Raw genomic sequence first — 20396 nt, forward strand, 5'->3', positions numbered from 1 at the left:
CCTGATTGATCCTGGCTACCAGCCTGAGGATGAGAGGAAACGGCGGGAACACATAAGCTAGTTTGAAGGTCCAAGGTGCTACTAGTGCATCCACTAGAGCCGCCTTGGGATCCCTGGATCTGGACCCGTAGCAAGGAACTTTGAAGTTCTGACGAGAGGCCATCAGATCCATGTCTGGAATGCCCCACAGCTGAGTGACTTGGGCAAAGATTTCCGGATGGAGTTCCCACTCCCCCGGATGCAATGTCTGACGACTCAGAAAATCCGCTTCCCAATTTTCCACTCCTGGGATGTGGATAGCAGACAGGTGGCAGGAGTGAGACTCCGCCCATAGAATGATTTTGGTCACTTCTTCCATCGCTAGGGAACTCCTTGTTCCCCCCTGATGGTTGATGTACGCAACAGTTGTCATGTTGTCTGATTGAAACCGTATGAACTTGGCCCTCGCTAGCTGAGGCCAAGCCTTGAGAGCATTGAATATCGCTCTCAGTTCCAGAATATTTATCGGTAGAAGAGATTCTTCCCGAGACCAAAGACCCTGAGCTTTCAGGGATCCCCAGACCGCGCCCCAGCCCATCAGACTGGCGTCGGTCGTGACGATGACCCACTCCGGTCTGCGGAATGTCATCCCTTGTGACAGGTTGTCCAGGGACAGCCACCAACGGAGTGAGTCTCTGGTCCTCTGATTTACTTGTATCTTCGGAGACAAGTCTGTATAGTCCCCATTCCACTGACTGAGCATGCACAGTTGTAATGGTCTTAGATGAATGCGCGCAAAAGGAACTATGTCCATTGCCGCTACCATCAAACCGATCACTTCCATGCACTGCGCTATGGAAGGAAGAGGAACGGAATGAAGTATCCGACAAGAGTCTAGAAGTTTTGTTTTTCTGGCCTCTGTCAGAAAAATCCTCATTTCTAAGGAGTCTATTATTGTTCCCAAGAAGGGAACCCTTGTTGACGGAGATAGAGAACTCTTTTCCACGTTCACTTTCCATCCGTGAGATCTGAGAAAGGCCAGGACAATGTCCGTGTGAGCCTTTGCTTGAGGAAGGGACGACGCTTGAATCAGAATGTCGTCCAAGTAAGGTACTACAGCAATGCCCCTTGGTCTTAGCACAGCTAGAAGGGACCCTAGTACCTTTGTGAAAATCCTTGGAGCAGTGGCTAATCCGAAAGGAAGCGCCACGAACTGGTAATGCTTGTCCAGGAATGCGAACCTTAGGAACCGATGATGTTCCTTGTGGATAGGAATATGTAGATACGCATCCTTTAAATCCACTGTGGTCATGAATTGACCTTCCTGGATGGAAGGAAGAATAGTTCGAATGGTTTCCATCTTGAACGATGGAACCTTGAGAAACTTGTTTAAGATCTTGAGATCTAAGATTGGTCTGAACGTTCCCTCTTTTTTGGGAACTATGAACAGATTGGAGTAGAACCCCATCCCTTGTTCTCTTAATGGAACAGGATGAATCACTCCCATTCTTAACAGGTCTTCTACACAATGTAAGAATGCCTGTCGTTTTATGTGGTCTGAAGACAACTGAGACCTGTGGAACCTCCCCCTTGGGGGAAGTCCCTTGAATTCCAGAAGATAACCTTGGGAGACTATTTCTAGCGCCCAAGGATCCAGAACATCTCTTGCCCAAGCCTGAGCGAAGAGAGAGAGTCTGCCCCCCACCAGATCCGGTCCCGGATCGGGGGCCAACATTTCATGCTGTCTTGGTAGCAGTGGCAGGTTTCTTGGCCTGCTTTCCCTTGTTCCAGCCTTGCATTGGTCTCCAAGCTGGCTTGGCTTGAGAAGTATTACCCTCTTGCTTAGAGGACGTAGCACCTTGGGCTGGTCCGTTTCTACGAAAGGGACGAAAATTAGGTTTATTTTTTGCCTTGAAAGGCCGATCCTGAGGAAGGGCGTGGCCCTTACCCCCAGTGATATCAGAGATAATCTCTTTCAAGTCAGGGCCAAACAGCGTTTTCCCCTTGAAAGGAATGTTAAGTAGCTTGTTCTTGGAAGACGCATCAGCCGACCAAGATTTCAACCAAAGCGCTCTGCGCGCCACAATAGCAAACCCAGAATTCTTAGCCGCTAACCTAGCCAATTGCAAAGTGGCGTCTAGGGTGAAAGAATTAGCCAATTTGAGAGCATTGATTCTGTCCATAATCTCCTCATAAGGAGGAGAATCACTATCAACCGCCTTTATCAGCTCATCGAACCAGAAACATGCGGCTGTAGCGACAGGGACAATGCATGAAATTGGTTGTAGAAGGTAACCCTGCTGAACAAACATCTTTTTAAGCAAACCTTCTAATTTTTTATCCATAGGATCTTTGAAAACACAACTATCCTCTATGGGTATAGTGGTGCGTTTGTTTAAAGTGGAAACCGCTCCCTCGACCTTGGGGACTGTCTGCCATAAGTCCTTTCTGGGGTCGACCATAGGAAACAATTTTTTAAATATGGGGGGAGGGACGAAAGGAATACCGGGCCTTTCCCATTCTTTATTAACAATGTCCGCCACCCGCTTGGGTATAGGAAAAGCTTCTGGGAGCCCCGGCACCTCTAGGAACTTGTCCATTTTACATAGTTTCTCTGGGATGACCAACTTGTCACAATCATCCAGAGTGGATAATACCTCCTTAAGCAGAATGCGGAGATGTTCCAACTTAAATTTAAATGTAATCACATCAGGTTCAGCTTGTTGAGAAATGTTCCCTGAATCAGTAATTTCTCCCTCAGACAAAACCTCCCTGGCCCCATCAGACTGGGTTAGGGGCCCTTCAGAAATATTATTATCAGCGTCGTCATGCTCTTCAGTATCTAAAACAGAGCAGTCGCGCTTACGCTGATAAGTGTTCATTTTGGCTAAAATGTTTTTGACAGAATTATCCATTACAGCCGTTAATTGTTGCATAGTAAGGAGTATTGGCGCGCTAGATGTACTAGGGGCCTCCTGAGTGGGCAAGACTCGTGTAGACGAAGGAGGGAATGATGCAGTACCATGCTTACTCCCCTCACTTGAGGAATCATCTTGGGCATCATTGTCATTGTCACATAAATCACATTTATTTAAATGAATAGGAATTCTGGCTTCCCCACATTCAGAACACAGTCTATCTGGTAGTTCAGACATGTTAAACAGGCATAAACTTGATAACAAGGTACAAAAAACGTTTTAAAATAAAACCGTTACTGTCACTTTAAATTTTAAACTGAACACACTTTATTACTGCAATTGCGAAAAAACATGAAGGAATTGTTCAAAATTCACCAAATTTTCACCAGTGTCTTAAAGCCTTAAAAGTATTGCACACCAAATTTGGAAGCTTTAACCCTTAAAATAACGGAACCGGAGCCGTTTTGAACTTTAACCCCTTTACAGTCCCTGGTATCTGCTTTGCTGAGACCCAACCAAGCCCAAAGGGGAATACGATACCAAAAGACGCCTTCAGAAAGTCTTTTCTAAGTATCAGAGCTCCTCTCACATGCGACTGCATGCCATGCCTCTCAAAAACAAGTGCGCAACACCGGCGCGAAAATGAGGCTCTGCCTATGCTTTGGGAAAGCCCCTAAAGAATAAGGTGTCTAAAACAGTGCCTGCCGATATTATTATATCAAAATACCCAGATAAAATGATTCCTCAAGGCTAAATATGTATTTAATAATGAATCGATTTAGCCCAGAAAAAGTCTACAGTCTTAATAAGCCCTTGTGAAGCCCTTATTTACGATCGTAATAAACATGGCTTACCGGATCCCATAGGGAAAATGACAGCTTCCAGCATTACATCGTCTTGTTAGAATGTGTCATACCTCAAGCAGCAAGAGACTGCTCACTGTTCCCCCAACTGAAGTTAATTGCTCTCAACAGTCCTGTGTGGAACAGCCATGGATTTTAGTGACGGTTGCTAAAATCATTTTCCTCATACAAACAGAATTCTTCATCACTTTTCTGTTTCTGAGTAAATAGTACATACCAGCACTATTTCAAAATAACAAACTCTTGATTGAATAATAAAAACTACAGTTAAACACTAAAAAACTCTAAGCCATCTCCGTGGAGATGTTGCCTGTACAACGGCAAAGAGAATGACTGGGGTAGGCGGAGCCTAGGAGGGATCATGTGACCAGCTTTGCTGGGCTCTTTGCCATTTCCTGTTGGGGAAGAGAATATCCCACAAGTAAGGATGACGCCGTGGACCGGACACACCTATGTTGGAGAAAAAATGTCAGTTTGCAGGGCATCCCCAAGGCTATGCTATAGTGTGTGTGTGTGTGTGTGTAAGTATCTACAAATCGTCTGTGTGTTAGAGTGCTGGTAATCACTGAGCTTATACATTTAAATGCAGCTTTATCCAGTAGAGAGCCCATCCAGTCCTGTACAGGTAACCGCAGAGGAACTGACAGGAAAGTACTTTAAGTCCTGCAGGAGGAAACTAAAGTACATACCCCAGCGACACCTGCAGGTAGTTATGTCTGAAAACCCAACAGTAAATTACTGTGCTTATAACCTGGTACTCCTATGCCCCTTTTGTAGTAAATATGGATATCCAATGGGGCTATGAGTCTGAACTCCCAAATAAATCCAAAAATGTATATTCAGGATAACCTCTATCTTCATCTTTCACCTGGGAGGCAAAGAACAAACTGGGTGAGGTTAAAAGCTCCACCCAGTGGCAGGAATTCTTTCACACCATGTTCTGACTCTGCGGACTCATCTAATGAAATAAATATTAAAATGTGACCCTTCATTTGGAAAAAACTAAACATCCTTGTTCTACAGTATGTATTCCAATGAAGGAAAGAAAACCCCCCACAAACAAACCTTGAAAAAAGAGGCCACTTGCAAACTTTGTTACAGCAGGGGATATTGCCAGCCAAATAATTGTGTCCGCTCCTTCATCTTCAGTTCGTAACTTATTCTTCATTTTTGCATGAAAATCAGGCATTGAAGACCTCACCGCTTTTAAATAAAAAAATAAGACCAATGTGAATATTCAAAGATCAGATATAATATTAAGGAAACCATACTATATAAACAAGTCACATAATGGGAAAATCTTAATGGATAAATAATTACATATTGATATGTATGCAAGTGCTTTTGAACACATTTGTTTTTACAGTGATTAAGCACATCTTCATTAGTATATATTTGCAATACATAATTTTTTACAGAAAAAAAATAGGACTTCTCTGCCATTCTCTTGAAGTCCAAAATTATTAGGTGGGCCAAAAGCAACCTTCTTGACTGCACAAAGAAAACCCTACTGCATTGTTTAGAAAGATAAAAATCATATAAGCAACAAATTACTAATGATAAAACCAAATTATTTGTGTATTTTTTTTTTATTTTTTTTTAAAAACCTGAAATAAAATGTCTGCTAGGATCTTTTGAGCTTTGAAAATTCTCAGGTAGCTTCTTTTTTAATGGATTATCTAAGTTAGAGCTAAATAGCACTGCAGTAAAACAGTGCAGCACAAATTGAAGACACAGGGGCCCATTTAACAAGCTCTGTAGGGAGCTTGTGGGCCCGTGTTTCTGTCGAGTCTTCAGACTCGCCAGAAACACCAGTTATGAAGCAGCGGTCTAAAGACCGCTGCTCCATAACCCTGTCCGCCTGCTCTGAGCAGGCGGACAGACATCGCCGCAATTCAACCCGATCGAGTACGATCAGGTTGATTGACAGCTCCCTGCTGGCAGCCGATTGGCCGCGAGTCAGCAGGGAGAGGCGTGGCACCAGCAGCTCTTGTGAGCGGCTGGTGCAATGCTGAATACGGAGAGCGTATTGCTCTCCGTATTCAGCGAGGTCTGGCGGACCTGATCCGCACTGTCGGATCAGGTCCGCCAGACCTTGTTAAATATAGGCCACAGACAGTAGTTGTATGCATAGTAAAACAATATAACTAAAAAAAAACAAAAAAAAACTTGTTATTCAATGTGCACAGTAAACTAACAATTGTACCTGGTGTGTCAGCCCAGCCTGGGTGCATGACAGAGAAATGGATCTTTGGGTAAGACTTAGCCCATTGCTCAGTTAATACGATTTGCTGTCTCTGTGTGGGGATAAAATATTGGTGTTTAATGAACATGGTATCTACTAATAATACAATTCAGAGAATGATGTTGGCTTCATCAGCTCATCGTGGTTAAAATGATAACATTTCCTATGGGCGTTCTTCCCAGTGCCCCAACCCATTCATCCATTTAATGCTAGTCACCTGCAACATGGAACCAATCCTTCTATTACGGAGGTACTAAAGTGCTGGGTCAGATCTAAAACAGTGACCAAAATTTAAAAGTGACATTAAAACGGCAAGGCTCAAATTTAACAGAATAGTTACTTATTACCATGATATTGCTTTTCCTTCTATGCCTGCAACTCTCTACAGAGTTTTCTTATTTTAACCCTTTACAGGTGACAGCTGGTGAAGCTTTGCATCTTTTCAGTTTACGTTCTCGGCTTTTTCACAGCTGTATCATACACTGTGTGTTAGCGCACACACAGTATGTGGAAAACATTTTTGCAGTTTTTTTTAAATATATTTTAAAAGTTTATATAGAGCAATGCAGCCACTACAAAAATGTAAAGCCCTTGCTTTGTATCATGCACACTTGTATCAGGTATCAAAAAGCACCTGAACTCCAAGATGGTGGCACTCAGTATGAAGCTTGACCAACCGGCACCTGTAAGGGTTTAAGAAAAAGCTAGAGACACAGGAGTTAAAATAAAAGCAGTAGTAACCATCATATTGTACCTGTGCCCAGCAGTTTTAATGTCCATTTTAGTGGGTTACACAGAGAAGGAAAAATGGGATGAATTGTTTTGTGAAACATAGAATATAGTTTACCAAAATAACATAATTTATGTAAGAATTTACCTGATAAATTAATTTCTTTCATATTGGCAAGAGTCCATGAGCTAGTGACGTATGGGATATACAATCCTACCAGGAGGGGCAAAGTTTCCCAAACCTCAAATGCCTATAAATACACCCCTCACCACACCCACAATTCAGTTTAACGAATAGCCAAGTAGTGGGGTGATAAAGAAAGGAGTAAAAAGCATCAAAGGAATTTGGAAATAATTGTGCTTTATACAAAAAAATCATAACCACCATAAAAAGGGTAGGCCTCATGGACTCTTGCCAATATGAAAGAAATGAATTTATCAGGTAAATTCTTACATAAATTATGTTTTCTTTCATGTAATTGGCAAGAGTCCATGAGCTAGTGACATATGGGATATCAATACCCAAGATGTGGAACTCCACGCAAGAGTCACTAGAGAGGAAGGGACAAAAACAAACAGCCATTTTCCGCTGAAAAAAATAATCCACAACCCAAAATATAAGTTTATTCTTTTAATGACAAGAAAAAACTTTGATTCTTCTGCTGATGTTTAAACTGAAACAGCTGCCTGAAGAACTTTTCTACCAAAAACTGCTTTTGAAGAAGCAAATACATCAAAACGGTAGAATTTAGTAAATGTATGAAAAGAAGACCAAGTTGTCGCTTTGCAAATTTGAGCAACTGAAGCTTCATTCTTAAAAGCCCACGAAGTGGAGACTGATCTAGTAGAATGAGCTGTAATTCTCTGAGGCGGGGCCTGACCCGACTCCAAATAAGCCTGAAGAATCAAAAGTTTTAACCAAGAAGCCAAGGAAATAGCAGAAGCCTTCTGACCTTTCCTAGGACCAGAAAATATAACAAATAGACTAGAAGTCTTCCTGAAATCTTTAGTTAGCTTCAACATAATATTTCAAAGCTCTCACCACATCCAAAGAATGTGAGGATCTTTCCAAAGTATTCTTAGGATTAGGACACAAGGAAGGGACAACAATTTCTCTACTAATGTTGTTAGAATTCACAACCTTAGGAAAAAATTTAAATGAAGTCCGCAAATCCGCCTTATCCTGATGAAAAATCAGAAAAGGAGATTCACAAGAAAGAGCAGATAGCTCAGAAACTCTTCTAGCAGAAGAGATGGCCAAAAGGAACAACACTTTCCAAGAAAGTAGTTTAATGTCCAAAGAATGCATAGGCTCAATATGGAGGCGCATGTAAAGCCCTCAAACCCAAATTAAGACTCCAAGGAGGAGAGATTGATTTAATGACAGGCTTAATACGAAATAAAGCCTGTACAAATTTATGAGAAGAACACCATGAAATGTAAGTCTTCCAAACTCGATAATAAATCTTTTGAGAAACAGATTTACGAGCCTGTAACATAGTATTAATCACTGAGTCAGAGAAACCTCTATGACTTAGCACTAAGCGATCAATTTCCATACCTTCAAATTTAATGATTTGAGAACCTGATGGAAAAACGGACCTTGAGACAGTAGGTCCGGCCTTAATGGAAGTGGCCAAGGTTGGCAGCTGGACATCCAAACAAGACCCGCATACCAAAACCTGTGAGGCCATGCTGGAGCCACCAGCAACACAAACGATAGTTCCATGATGATTTTGGAAATCACTCTTGTAAGAAGAACTAGAGGCAGGAAAATATAAGCAGGTTGATAACACCAAGGAAGTGTCAGCGCACCCACTGCTTCCGCCTGAAAATCCCTGGACCTGGACAGGCATCTGGGAAGTCTCTTGTTTAGATGAGAGGCCATCAGATCTATCTCTAGAAGACCCCTTATCTGAACAATCTGAGAAAACACATCTGGATGGAGGGACCACTCCGCAGGATGTAAAGTCTGACGGCAAGTATCCGAGATACTACTTTCATAGCTTGTGGACTGAGTCCACCCTGCTGATTGACAAATGCCACTGTCTGTGATATTGTCTGTTTGAAAATAAATGAACGGTTCTCTCTTCAACAGAGGCCAAAACTGAAGAGCTCTGAAATTGCACGGAGTTCTAAAATATTGATTGGTAATCTCGCCTCTTGAGATTTCCAAACCCCTTGTGCTGTCAGAGATCCCCAAACAGTTCCCTAACCGGAAAGACTTGCATCTGTATTGATCATAGTTCAGGTTAGCCGAACAAAGAAGCCCCTTTAACTAAACTCTGGTGTTTTTACCACCACGTCAGAGAGTGTCAAACATTGGGATTTAAGGATATTAATTGTGATATCTTGTATAATCCCTGCACCATGGATTCAGCAAACAAAGTCTGAGGAATCAAGAAACTTAGGTAAATTGATCCTCCAACCATGTTTTCGAAGAAACAACACTAGTTGATTTGTGTGAGATTCTGCAGAACGTAAAGACTGAGCTAGTACCAAGATATCGTCCAAATAAGGAAACACCGCAATACCCTGCTCTCTGGTTTCCATAAAGCAGGGCACCTAGAACCTTTAAAAAAAAAATATTTGAGCGGTTGCTAGTCCAAATGGAAGAGCAACAAATTGGTAATGCTTGTCTAGGAAAGAATCTCAGGAACTGATAATGATCTGAATGAATCGGAATATGAAGGTACACATTCTGCAAGTCCATTGTGGACCTAAAATGTCCTTGCTGAATAAAAGGCAGAACAGTCCTTAAAGTCACCATTTGAAAGTTGGTACGCTTACATAACGATTCAAAATTTTCAGATCCAGAATTGGTCGGAATGAAATTTCCTTCTTTGGGACAATGAATAGATTTGAATAAAACCCCAGACCTTGTTCCTGAAAAGGAACTGGCATGACTACCCCTGAACTCCAGGTCGGAAACACACTTCAGGAAAGCCTGAGCTTTAACTGGATTTGCTGGGATAAGTGAGAGAAAAAAAAAAAAAATCTTCTCACAGGAGGATTTACTCAGAATCCTATTCGATACACCTGAGAGACAATACTCTGAAACCATTGATTTTGGACAGAATTTATCCAAACATCCTTGAAAAAACCCTTAATCTGCCCCCTACCAGTTGAGCCCCGGACTTAGGGGCTGGCTTTTGGTTTCTTAAATGGGTTGGATTTATTCCAATTAAGGAAGGTTTCCAATTGGAAACAGATTCCATGGGGAAGGATTAGGTTTTTGTTCCTTATTTGACAAAAAGAACGAAAATGATTAGAAGCTCTATATTTACCCTTAGGTCTCTTATTACCTTGGAAAGAAAGAGATAGCAATCTAGACTTAAAAAGTCATATCAGCATTCCAAGATTTAAGCCTCAAAACTCTTCTAGCTAAAAACATAGATCTAACATCAATCTTGATGATATAAAAAAATGGCATCAGAACCGATTAATATGTTGCAGTAAGCGAACAATGCTAGATAAATCAGAATCAAATTCTTGTTGCGCTAATTCTCCAACAAAAATGTTGATGCAGCTGCAACATCAGCCAAAGAAATTGCAGGCCGGAGACGACCTGAATATAAATAAGCTTTCCTTAGATAAGATTCAAGTTTCCTATCTAAAAGGAACTTAAGTACTATCTTGTATAGGAATAAAGGTACGTTCAGCAAGAGTAGAAATAGCCCCATCAACTTTGAGGATCTTTTCCCAAAACTCTATAGAAATTGCTGGTAAAACGGCTTATTCCATTCCTTAGAAATCAGATCAGAGATAGCATCAGGAACAAGAAAAAACCTATGTAGTAACCACAGGAGGTTTAAAAACATAATTTACTAGTTCTAATATCAAGAGGACTAGTTTCCATGATATCCAAAATAATTAACACTTCTTTAACAAAGAACGAAAATACTTCATTTTAAATAAATAAGTAGATTTGTTAGTGTCAATATCTGAGGAAGGATCTTCTGAATCAGATAGATCCTCATCAGAGGAGGATAATTCATTATGTTGTCGGTCATTAGAAATTTCATCAACCTTATGAGACGTTTTAAAAGACCTTATATTAATTAGAAGGCAGAATAGCAGACAAAGCCTTCTGAAAAGAATCAGTAACAAATTCTTTAAATTTCATAGGTATAACATGTACATTAAAAAGTTGAAGGAACAACAACAGGCAATGTACTATTTACTGATGGACACAATATCTGCATGTAAAAGTTTATCATGATAACCAATACAAATGACATTCGGAAATAGAATACACTTAGCTTTAGTAGAACCAACATCAGGCAGCAAAGTTCCAACAGATACTTCTGCGGTAGGATCAGATTAAAACATCTTGCAAAAATGTAAAATAAAAACCAACATATTAAGCAAAATTAGTCAATTTCCTTATATGACAGTTTCAGGAATGGGGAAAAAAATGCAAATAGCATAGCCCTCTGACATAGAAAATGGCAAGAGGCAAATAACATTGGGGTATTAAATTAATTAAATGACACACTCGCGTCACTAACGATGCAACCCTGTGTAAGGAACTCGGCGTCAACTATGACGCCGGAAATGACGAACTTGCGTCAACGGACGTACTTTCGTGTCAAAAAATTATTGCGCCAAGAATGACGCAATAAAGTCTAGCATTTGGCGCACCCGCGGCCCTAATACTGCCCGCAATCTGCAAGAAAAATGTAGTCAATTTTGAAAAAAAGACTAAACCCCAGGTAAGAAAAATATCTCTTAAAATGTTAATTTTCCCCAAATATGAAACTGACAGTCTGCACAAGGAAATACATGAACCGGACTCATGGCAAATATAAGTACAATACATATATTTAGAACTTTATATAAATACATAAAGTGCCAAACCATAGCTGGGGTGTCTTAAGTAATAAACATACTTACCAAAAAGACACCCATCCACATAAAGCAGATAGCCAAACCAGTACTGAAACAGTTATCAGTAGAGGTAATGGTATATGAGAGTATATCGTCGATCTGAAAAGGGAGGAAGGAGATGAATCTCTACGACCGATAACAGAGAACCTATGAAATAGATCCCCGTTAGGAAGACCATTGCATTCAATAGGGGATACTCTCTTCACATGCCTCTGACATTCGCTGTACTCTAAGAGGAATCGGGCTTCAAAATGCTGAGAAGCGCATGTCAACGTAGAAATCTAAGCACAAACTTACTTCACCACCTCCATAGGAGGCAACGTTTGTAAAAACTGAATTGTGGGTGTGGTGAGGGGTGTATTTATATGCATTTGGTTTGGGAAACTTTGCCCCTCCTGGTAAGATTGTATATCCCATACGTCACTAGCTCATGGACTCTTGCCCCAATTACATGAAAGAAATTAGCTTTAGCGATTCAATTAGGTATCTCTTAAGCTCTATCCCAATCTATCTCTTCCCAGATTGATATAAAAAAAATATAGGGGTAGGGGTAAAGCGCTAAAAAAGCAAAGATACCAGGAGGATGATACCACTTATATATAAAAAACTATTTTATAAGCTCCAAAGTATAAAAATTCTAGAATGGTGTGTGTATATATATATATATATATATATATATATATATATATATATATATATATATATATATATATATATATATATATATATATATATATATATATATATATATATATATATATATATATATATATATATATATATAAAATAAACCGTATAGGCTTAATTTCATAAATTTGTATTATATATACACCATTCTAGAATTGTAATACTTTGGAGCTAATTGGGGTTTTTTATATATACAAGTGGTATCATCCTCCTGGTATCTTTGCTTTTTTAGCGCTTTACCCCACCCTTATATTTTTTAAACATAGAATATAGGAAAACATGAGAAGCTGAACCAATATTAGCAGTAAAACAGATCACTAGAATTTTTTTTCCAAAACACACTTTTGTAATCTCCCGGTTGTCACTTTTAAGTCACATAATATTATCAAATTACTCTGCAAACCACACAGTTCCACAACCATACACTTGAAAAACATCTTCCTACTCTAATGTACTGGAGGAGAAAAATGTTAGTTACCCCAGGACACCATTCTAACAAGACTGGCACAACAAATGTAATTATTTATGCACAGCTACTTAAAGGGACAGTCAACACCAGAATTTTTGATGTTTAAAAAGAAAGATAATCCCTTAATTGCCCATTCCCCAGTTTTGCATAACTAACACGGTTACAGTAATATACTTTTACCTCTGTGATTACCTTGTATCTATGCCTCTGCAAACTGCCCCCTTATTTAAGTTCTTTTGACAGACTTGCATTTTAGCCAATCAGTGCTATCTCCAGGGTAACTACACGTGCATGAGCTCAATGTTATCTATATGAAACACATGAACTAATGCCCTCTAGTGCTCAAAATGCATTCAGAGTAGAGGCAGTCTTCAAGGTCTAAGAAAACATAATTTATTAAGAACTTACCTGATAAATTCATTTCTTTCATATTTGCAAGAGTCCATGAACTAGTGACGTATGGGATATACATTCCTACCAGGAGGGGCAAAGTTTCCCAAACCTCAAAATGCCTATAAATACACCCCTCACCACACCCACAAATCAGTTTAACAAATAGCCAAGTAGTGGGGTGATAAAATAAGGAGTAGAAAAGCATACAAAAAGAGGAACAGGAAAAATAATTGTGCTTTTATACAAAATATCATAACCACCATAAAAAGGGTGGGCCTCATGAACTCTTGCCAATATGAAAGAAATGCATTTATCAGGTAAGTTCTTACATAAATTACGTTGTTTCATGTATTTGGCAAGAGTCCATGAGCTAGTGACGTATGGGATAGAAATACCCAAGATGTGGAAGTCCACAGAAGAGTCACTACAGAGGGATAAAACAGCTAATTCCACTGAGAAATGAAAACCACACAATAATTAAGTTTCTCAAAAAACTTAAATCAAAAGCAGTAGAATCAAACTGAAACAGCTGCCTGAAGAACTTTTTCTACCAAAGACTGCTTCAGAAGAAGCAAATACATAAAAATGGTAAAAACAATAAAAGTATGCAAAGACCAAATTATTGATTTGCAAATGTAATCAACCTAAGCGTCATTCTGAAAAAGCCCAAGAAAAGGCAACTGAACTTAGTAGAATGAGCTGTAAATCTCTGAGGCGAAGCCTGCCCTGCCTTGAAATAAGCCTTGAAAAACAAAAGCTTTAATTAGGATGCCAAAGAAATGGAAGAGGCTTCCTAACCTTTTCTGGAACCAGAAAAACAGCAGATAGACTAGAAGTCTTCTGAAATCCTAGTAACCTTGATATATAATTATAAAGCTCTTACCACATCCAAAGGATGTAATGAACTCACAAAGAATTCTTTAGGATTAGGACACAAAGGAGGAACAACAATTTCTCTACTAATGTTGTTCAAATTCACAACCTTAGGAAGTCCACAAAACAACTTATCTAGATGAAAAAAAAAAAAAAAAAAAAAGATAAGGAGACACACAAGAGCTGATAAATCAGAAACTCTTATAGCAGAAGAGATAGTCAAAATAAACAACACTTTCCAAGAAAGTAGATAATTTTCAAACCAAATAAGACTCCAAAACGGAGAAATTAATAAATGAACAGGCTTGATACCAACCAAAGCCTGAACAAAACAGTGAATATCAGGAAGTTTTAACAGGCTTTCTAGAATATAAAAAAGAAAGAACAGAGATTTGTCCCTTCAAAAACTTTGCAGACAAACTTATTCAAACCATCCTGAAAAACTGAAAAATCCTAGGAATTCTAATTGCTAAGGAACTACCAGTCCCTATTGTTGATTGATATATGCCACAGTTGTGATATTGTATGTCTGAAGGCAAAAAATTTAAGTTCTCTCCTAAAGGAGACCAAGCCTGAAAGAGCTCAGAAAAAATGGCACAGAGTTCTAAAATATCGAATGAAAACCTTGCCTCTTGGAGTTTCCAAACCCCTTGTGCTGTCAAAAGATCCTCAGACAGCTCCCCAACCTGTAAAACTTGCATCCATTAAGAATACAATCCAGGAAGAACGAACAAAACATTTACCAACTGATCTACATCACCGGACTAAAAGTAGGGCAGAAAAAAAACCAAAAAAAAAAAAACCACACACCTCTAAACCTCCAGAAATAGTAGAGATAATAGAAATCAAACAAATTATTATCCTAACAAGATAGATATAATAAATATAGTAAACATAATTAAATGAATACATCTAAAGTAAATAGGAGTTATATACTTAAGAATCTGAAACTGCTGAATGCCAACTGTTCAAAGGTTGAGAGAACAGCAATGTCAGCCACAGATAAAGCTGAGCTAAAAATAAACAGTACGTGAATATGCTCTACTAAGGTTATATTCAAATTCTAAAGAATCCTGAAAACAAATACCAATTTCCATAGAAAAGTAAATTTATGCTTACCTGACAAATTAATTTCTTCTATGGTACGACGAGTCCACGGATTCATCCTTTACTTGTGAGAAAAATTCTTCAAGCAGAGGTGACTGAAGTTTAAAATAAAAAAATATAATCTGTCTTAAAATGACAGGGCGGGCCGTGGACTCGTACCATAGAAGAAATTAATTTATCAGGCAAGCATAAATTTACTTTTCTTCTATAAGGTACGACGAGTCCACGGATTCATCCTTTACTTGTGGGATACAATACCAAAGCTACAGGACACGGATGAACGGGAGGGACAAGACAGATGGTTAAACAGAAGGCACCACTGCTTGAAGAACTTTTCTCACAAGTAAAGGATGAATCCGTGGACTCGTTGTACCTTATAGAAGAAATAGTAGTACAGTTCCAAGAGGGAATCAGAATAAGCATTCTCTAGAATATAATACAGATAGTATATTGAATAGGAAAAAACCTCAAAGCAAAAAAATCTTAAAATCCAGATTTGAAAAAGGAGGACTAGACTCCTATAAGCTATATATAGAAAACATTTCCTTAACAAAGAACAAAAAATGTTCAAATATAAAAATAAGGAGAATTTTTAACCAACTGTCTGATACAGGATCCTTTGAGCCAAAGAAACCTTCATCAGTAGAATAAAATTAAATATGCCGTCGGTCAGAACAAAATTAAATAAATCTTAACAATTTTGAAAAGACCTGGTAAGTTTATTTAAAGGCATAATAGCAGTCATAATCTTTTATGATATAAGCACCAATATGTGATGTTTGCAGATGAAATCAACTACATGAACTGAATATGTAAAAAAAACAGTAAAGGGGGGTGGAGCTAGTCACCAAAGCAACTAGACGCACATATAACCTGCTCCTGGCTCCAATTGATAATTAAGGGGTTCTTTTTGCCCTGATAACCCATATTAAATGGCAGATATATTATGAGCCCTGTCTAAGAGCTTGCAAAACAGATTTGAGAAGACTCAGCAGATTTTTCATGACCCATTGGAGGAGAGACTTAGTGCGGCCTTGCCACGCAGAGGAACTAACATGGAAGATCCCCACATGACTATTCTAGCTCTTTTTAAGGAGTATGACCGCAACCTCAGGGGCAGATTTGACCGGCTTATTGCAGCCGTTGCACTTCAAGATGAGGAAGAGAGAAGCGCTGAAGAGAGTAGCGCTGAATTCTGTGCAGGAGAGGCTGTGGCTCCGGGTAAACCCGTGATTGTTTCCCAGGGGTCTCCTACCCGACATCCTTTATCGGAGACTGCTTATCCTCCAGAACCTACCTCAATTCGCAAGAGCAATGGCCGTGTACCATATCCCTTTCATCTGGGAGATGCGGTCAGTGCCTGCGATTAGCATAGAACCTTTCTACACATTAAGGACGGAGCGGCTGTGGGGAACGCTAGAAGCGGGGCCCTCGAGATGTCTGTGCGAGGGTTTATGGCTGTGCCCGTCCAAGAAGTCCTAACTACAGAGACACTCTGCCTAGACATGTGGACTCTTTCTTCACTGTCTGGTTTTTCATTGCAGCCGCTCTGCTACCCTTATGCGGCGGACGCCTTCTCGAAGTTCCGGTAGGTTTGGTTGGGACATCATGAAAGTCGGTGTCGGATGAAAACCTGATAGAGGCAGTGGATGCCAAATGTTTTGGACTGCTGCTCAATCCTACCTACCCTAGGCGCTCCTGATCGAACTTAAGGTTTGGGCTTGCCAAACAACTGCCTTAAAAGTTAGAATCATTAAATCTGCATTTATGAAGAATAACATCAGAGATTATGCAGACTGTGCTACTAACTACTTTTGCTGTTGACATTATATGTAAATCTCATAGAGATCTAACGACAATGACTGTACTTATTTAGTTGCCTAAGAATACCTCTCATATGTATCCGGGTTATTGCTTAACATCTTACTGTTTTTATTCTCTTAAGAAATTAGTTTATGTTTCAAATCCCTTTTTTTCTAGCAGAACATGGTGGTACAAATTCATGCAGCTTATAATTTTAATACCTAAACTATGCCTTGTTGGTATACTAGTCTGTTAGACTATCCACTGTATATCGTGTACCCCTAGTAATCTAATGGGCTTTGAGAAGTCCTATTTAACTACCTCTATTCCAGAATAATAATAAGGATCTAGAGACCAGCAGTTTTTACATATTCACTGTGTGCTAGTTGCTAGCCTGTGCTATAAATGTTTACCATTTAGATAAACTATTCCTTAGAAAAGTACCTATCTTGTATGTATTGATTGCTTCTTGCAAAGATATGCAAAAGTTTGTATACATTTCTCTGAATAGTTTTTAAGCAGCCATTATCATTAATATTTATGTTCATCTGGATCTCACTGGATTAAATGTATCTATGTTTAATATTACCTAAAGCTCTTCATAACTATGATAGTTGTGTCCATGGCGCAGGCCAGCAGTTGTGGAGCATATCATCGCTAGTTTATCACTCATTACTGCGTCCCCCCCCTCCTATGCGGTAAGGGACGAGTACATTTTCCTCCGCATTTATACTCTGGCAGAGTTTCGTAGCCTCTGCTCAGTTCGAAGAACCTGTTTAAAGCTTGCCCCTATATATGTCATAAAAGATTCTTCGGGCCCTAAATACAAAAGAAAGAAAGAAAAAAAAAAAAAAAAAAAAAAAAAAAAAAAAGTGTCTATACTTCTGTACCTTACTATTTAAAATTAAGATGCCTACGCAAGTTTACTAAATGTATCCTGATTTCGGGTACTTGACCAGAACTGAAAATTTTATTAGAGTAATTGTTGTTATATACTGTTTTGAGTTAATGTCCTATTATACTTGCACTGTTATCTGAGAGTCGCCTGGATATAGCATTTAAACCAGATTCCTTTCTGTGCTGTCAACTGACACTACCATAGATGAACTCTGGTGTCATCCACATTTCCAAAGAATCTGCTCCCACCAGTGGAGCTAGCATCCCTTGATGACACAACAAATCTTTAAAAACCAAAATGGGGAACAGGAAAGATTGGCTGCCAAGACAACTGTATAGTGTATTGGTATAGTATTGTGCTTATCTGGTTGTCAATTTTTGAGATATTGTTTGTACCTTTATCTGCCGTGTATGTAATAATGTGTCGTTTCCTCAATAAAAAACACTTAAAAAAAACAAACAGTAAATGTTATTGTACATGTAGAAACATTGCAAGCATAAAACATGATAAATGCCACATAATTGAGCTGAAGAAATAACAGCTTAAAAAAATGACAAGAACACACTTAGCTTAGTAGAATTGTGTTCCAGAGCATCATAGCTTCTACAGTAACATAAGAGTCGGGATCAGAATGAGACATCTCGCAAAATGTAACAGAAAAAGAAAAAACATTGGTCAAAACATTCAATTTCCACAATGTAACAGTTTCAGTAGAGAAAAACAAAAGCAGGCATAATAGCTTTCAAAGTTCATGAAAATAGCGAGCAATAGAGGGAGGAGTAAAATAACTAAAATTTGGCACAAAAAAATGACTCATTACGCAAAAAGTTAAAACAACTAGCGTCAAAGATGCAGGAAATTATGAAATTTGCGCCATCAAAGGCACAACTTTACGCCAAAAAAAGTTGCGCCAAAAATGACGCAATAAAGAATCCCAGCATTTTGCACCCTCGCGAGCCTAGATTTGCTAGCGAAAAAAAGAAAGTCAAATTAAAAAAAGACTGAACCCCAGGTAAGAAAAGAGTTTAAATAAACTTCCCACACATGATTCCTATACTGAAACTGTTTAGACTGCAAAGGGAAATATACATAGACCTGACTCATTGCAAATATAAGTAAAATACATATATTTAAAACTGTATATTAATACATAAAGTGCCAAACCATAGCTGAGAGGGTCTTAAAATAATGATACATACTTACCGAAAGACACCCATCCCCATATAGCAGACAGCCAAACTAGTACTGAAAACTATCAGTAGAGGTAATGGTATAAGAGTGTATTGTCAATCAGAAAAGGGAGATAGGAGATGAATCCCTACGACCGATAACAGAGAACCCTTGAAAAGATTTCCCACAAGGAAAACCATAAAATCAATAGGCGATACTCTCTTCACATCCCTCTGACAAACACTGTACTCTGAGAGGAATTGGGATTCAGAACGCTTAGAAGCGCTTATAGAAGAAATCATAATAATCAAGCACAAATTTTCTTCACCACCTCCATAGGAGGCAAAGTTTGTAAAACTGAATTGTGGGTGTGGCGAGGGGTGTATTTATAGGTATTTTGAGGTTTGGGAAACTTTGCCCCTCCTGGTAGGATTGTATATCCCATACGTCACTAGCTCATGGACTCTTGCCAATTACATGATAGAAATTAGCATATGAACCTCTTAGGTTTAGCTTTTAACTAAGAATACCAAGAGAAAAAAGCAAAAATTTGTGATAAAAGTAAATTGGAAAGTTGTTTAAAATTACATTCCCTATTTAAAATCATGAAAGGTTTTTTTTACTCTACTGTCCCTTTAATAAAAATGTTAGCACGTCACTAATTTAAATGTAAATACTATATCTGCCAATTATAGTATAGCCATAAAAATTGTAATAACTTCCTACAGTTGCTATTCTAAAAAACCTGTAATTTCTGAAATGAACCAGACTCAGAAGGAAGAACATTACCTTATTTTGTGCATAAGCCATTGTTCCATCAAATGTTCCCTTTTCAAACTGCAGGTCTGACACATCCAGCTTTTGAACAAGCATCCCTCCTGATGAGACATTTACCTACAACAATATAATAGCAAATGTATCCAAACTTAATTCCAACTCTGTCCTGTCTATAAACAGAGAAAGGTATTAACAAAGAAAAATAAAACAAGACTACATGTACAAATAACATAGGCCTAGATTTAGAGTTGGGCGGTAGCCGTGAAAACCAGCGTTAGAGGCTCCTAACGCTGGTTTTTACCGCCCTCTGGTATTTGGAGTCAGTCAGGAAAGGGTCTAACGCTCACTTTCCAGCCGCGACTTTTCATACCGCAGATCCCCTTAAGTCAATTGCGTATCCTATCTTTTCAATGGGATCTTTCTAACGCCGGTATTTAGAGTCGTGGCAGAAGTGAGCGTTAGAAATCTAACGACAAAACTCCAGCCGCAGAAAAATGTCAGTAGTTAAGAGCTTTCTGGGCTAACGCCGGTTCATAAAGCTTTTAACTACTGTGCTCTAAAGTACACTAACACCCATAAACTACCTATGTACCCC

General features: G+C 38.9%; 1 protein-coding gene across 1 annotated transcript in view; it reads right to left on the reverse strand.

The window, feature by feature from the left end:
- DHRS12 (dehydrogenase/reductase 12) overlaps positions 1-20396 on the reverse strand; it is an 83465-nt gene that overhangs the window by 18850 nt on the left and 44219 nt on the right. The window contains exons 7-9 of the mRNA XM_053708380.1: positions 19814-19918; positions 5967-6057; positions 4826-4963 (exon numbers count right to left, since the gene is read on the reverse strand). Of these exons, the coding sequence (XP_053564355.1) occupies positions 4826-4963; positions 5967-6057; positions 19814-19918 (334 nt within the window). The remainder of the gene's footprint in view (positions 1-4825; positions 4964-5966; positions 6058-19813; positions 19919-20396) is intronic.

Source organism: Bombina bombina, chromosome 3 (genome assembly GCF_027579735.1).
Source record: "Bombina bombina isolate aBomBom1 chromosome 3, aBomBom1.pri, whole genome shotgun sequence".
NCBI lineage: Eukaryota > Metazoa > Chordata > Amphibia > Anura > Bombinatoridae > Bombina > Bombina bombina.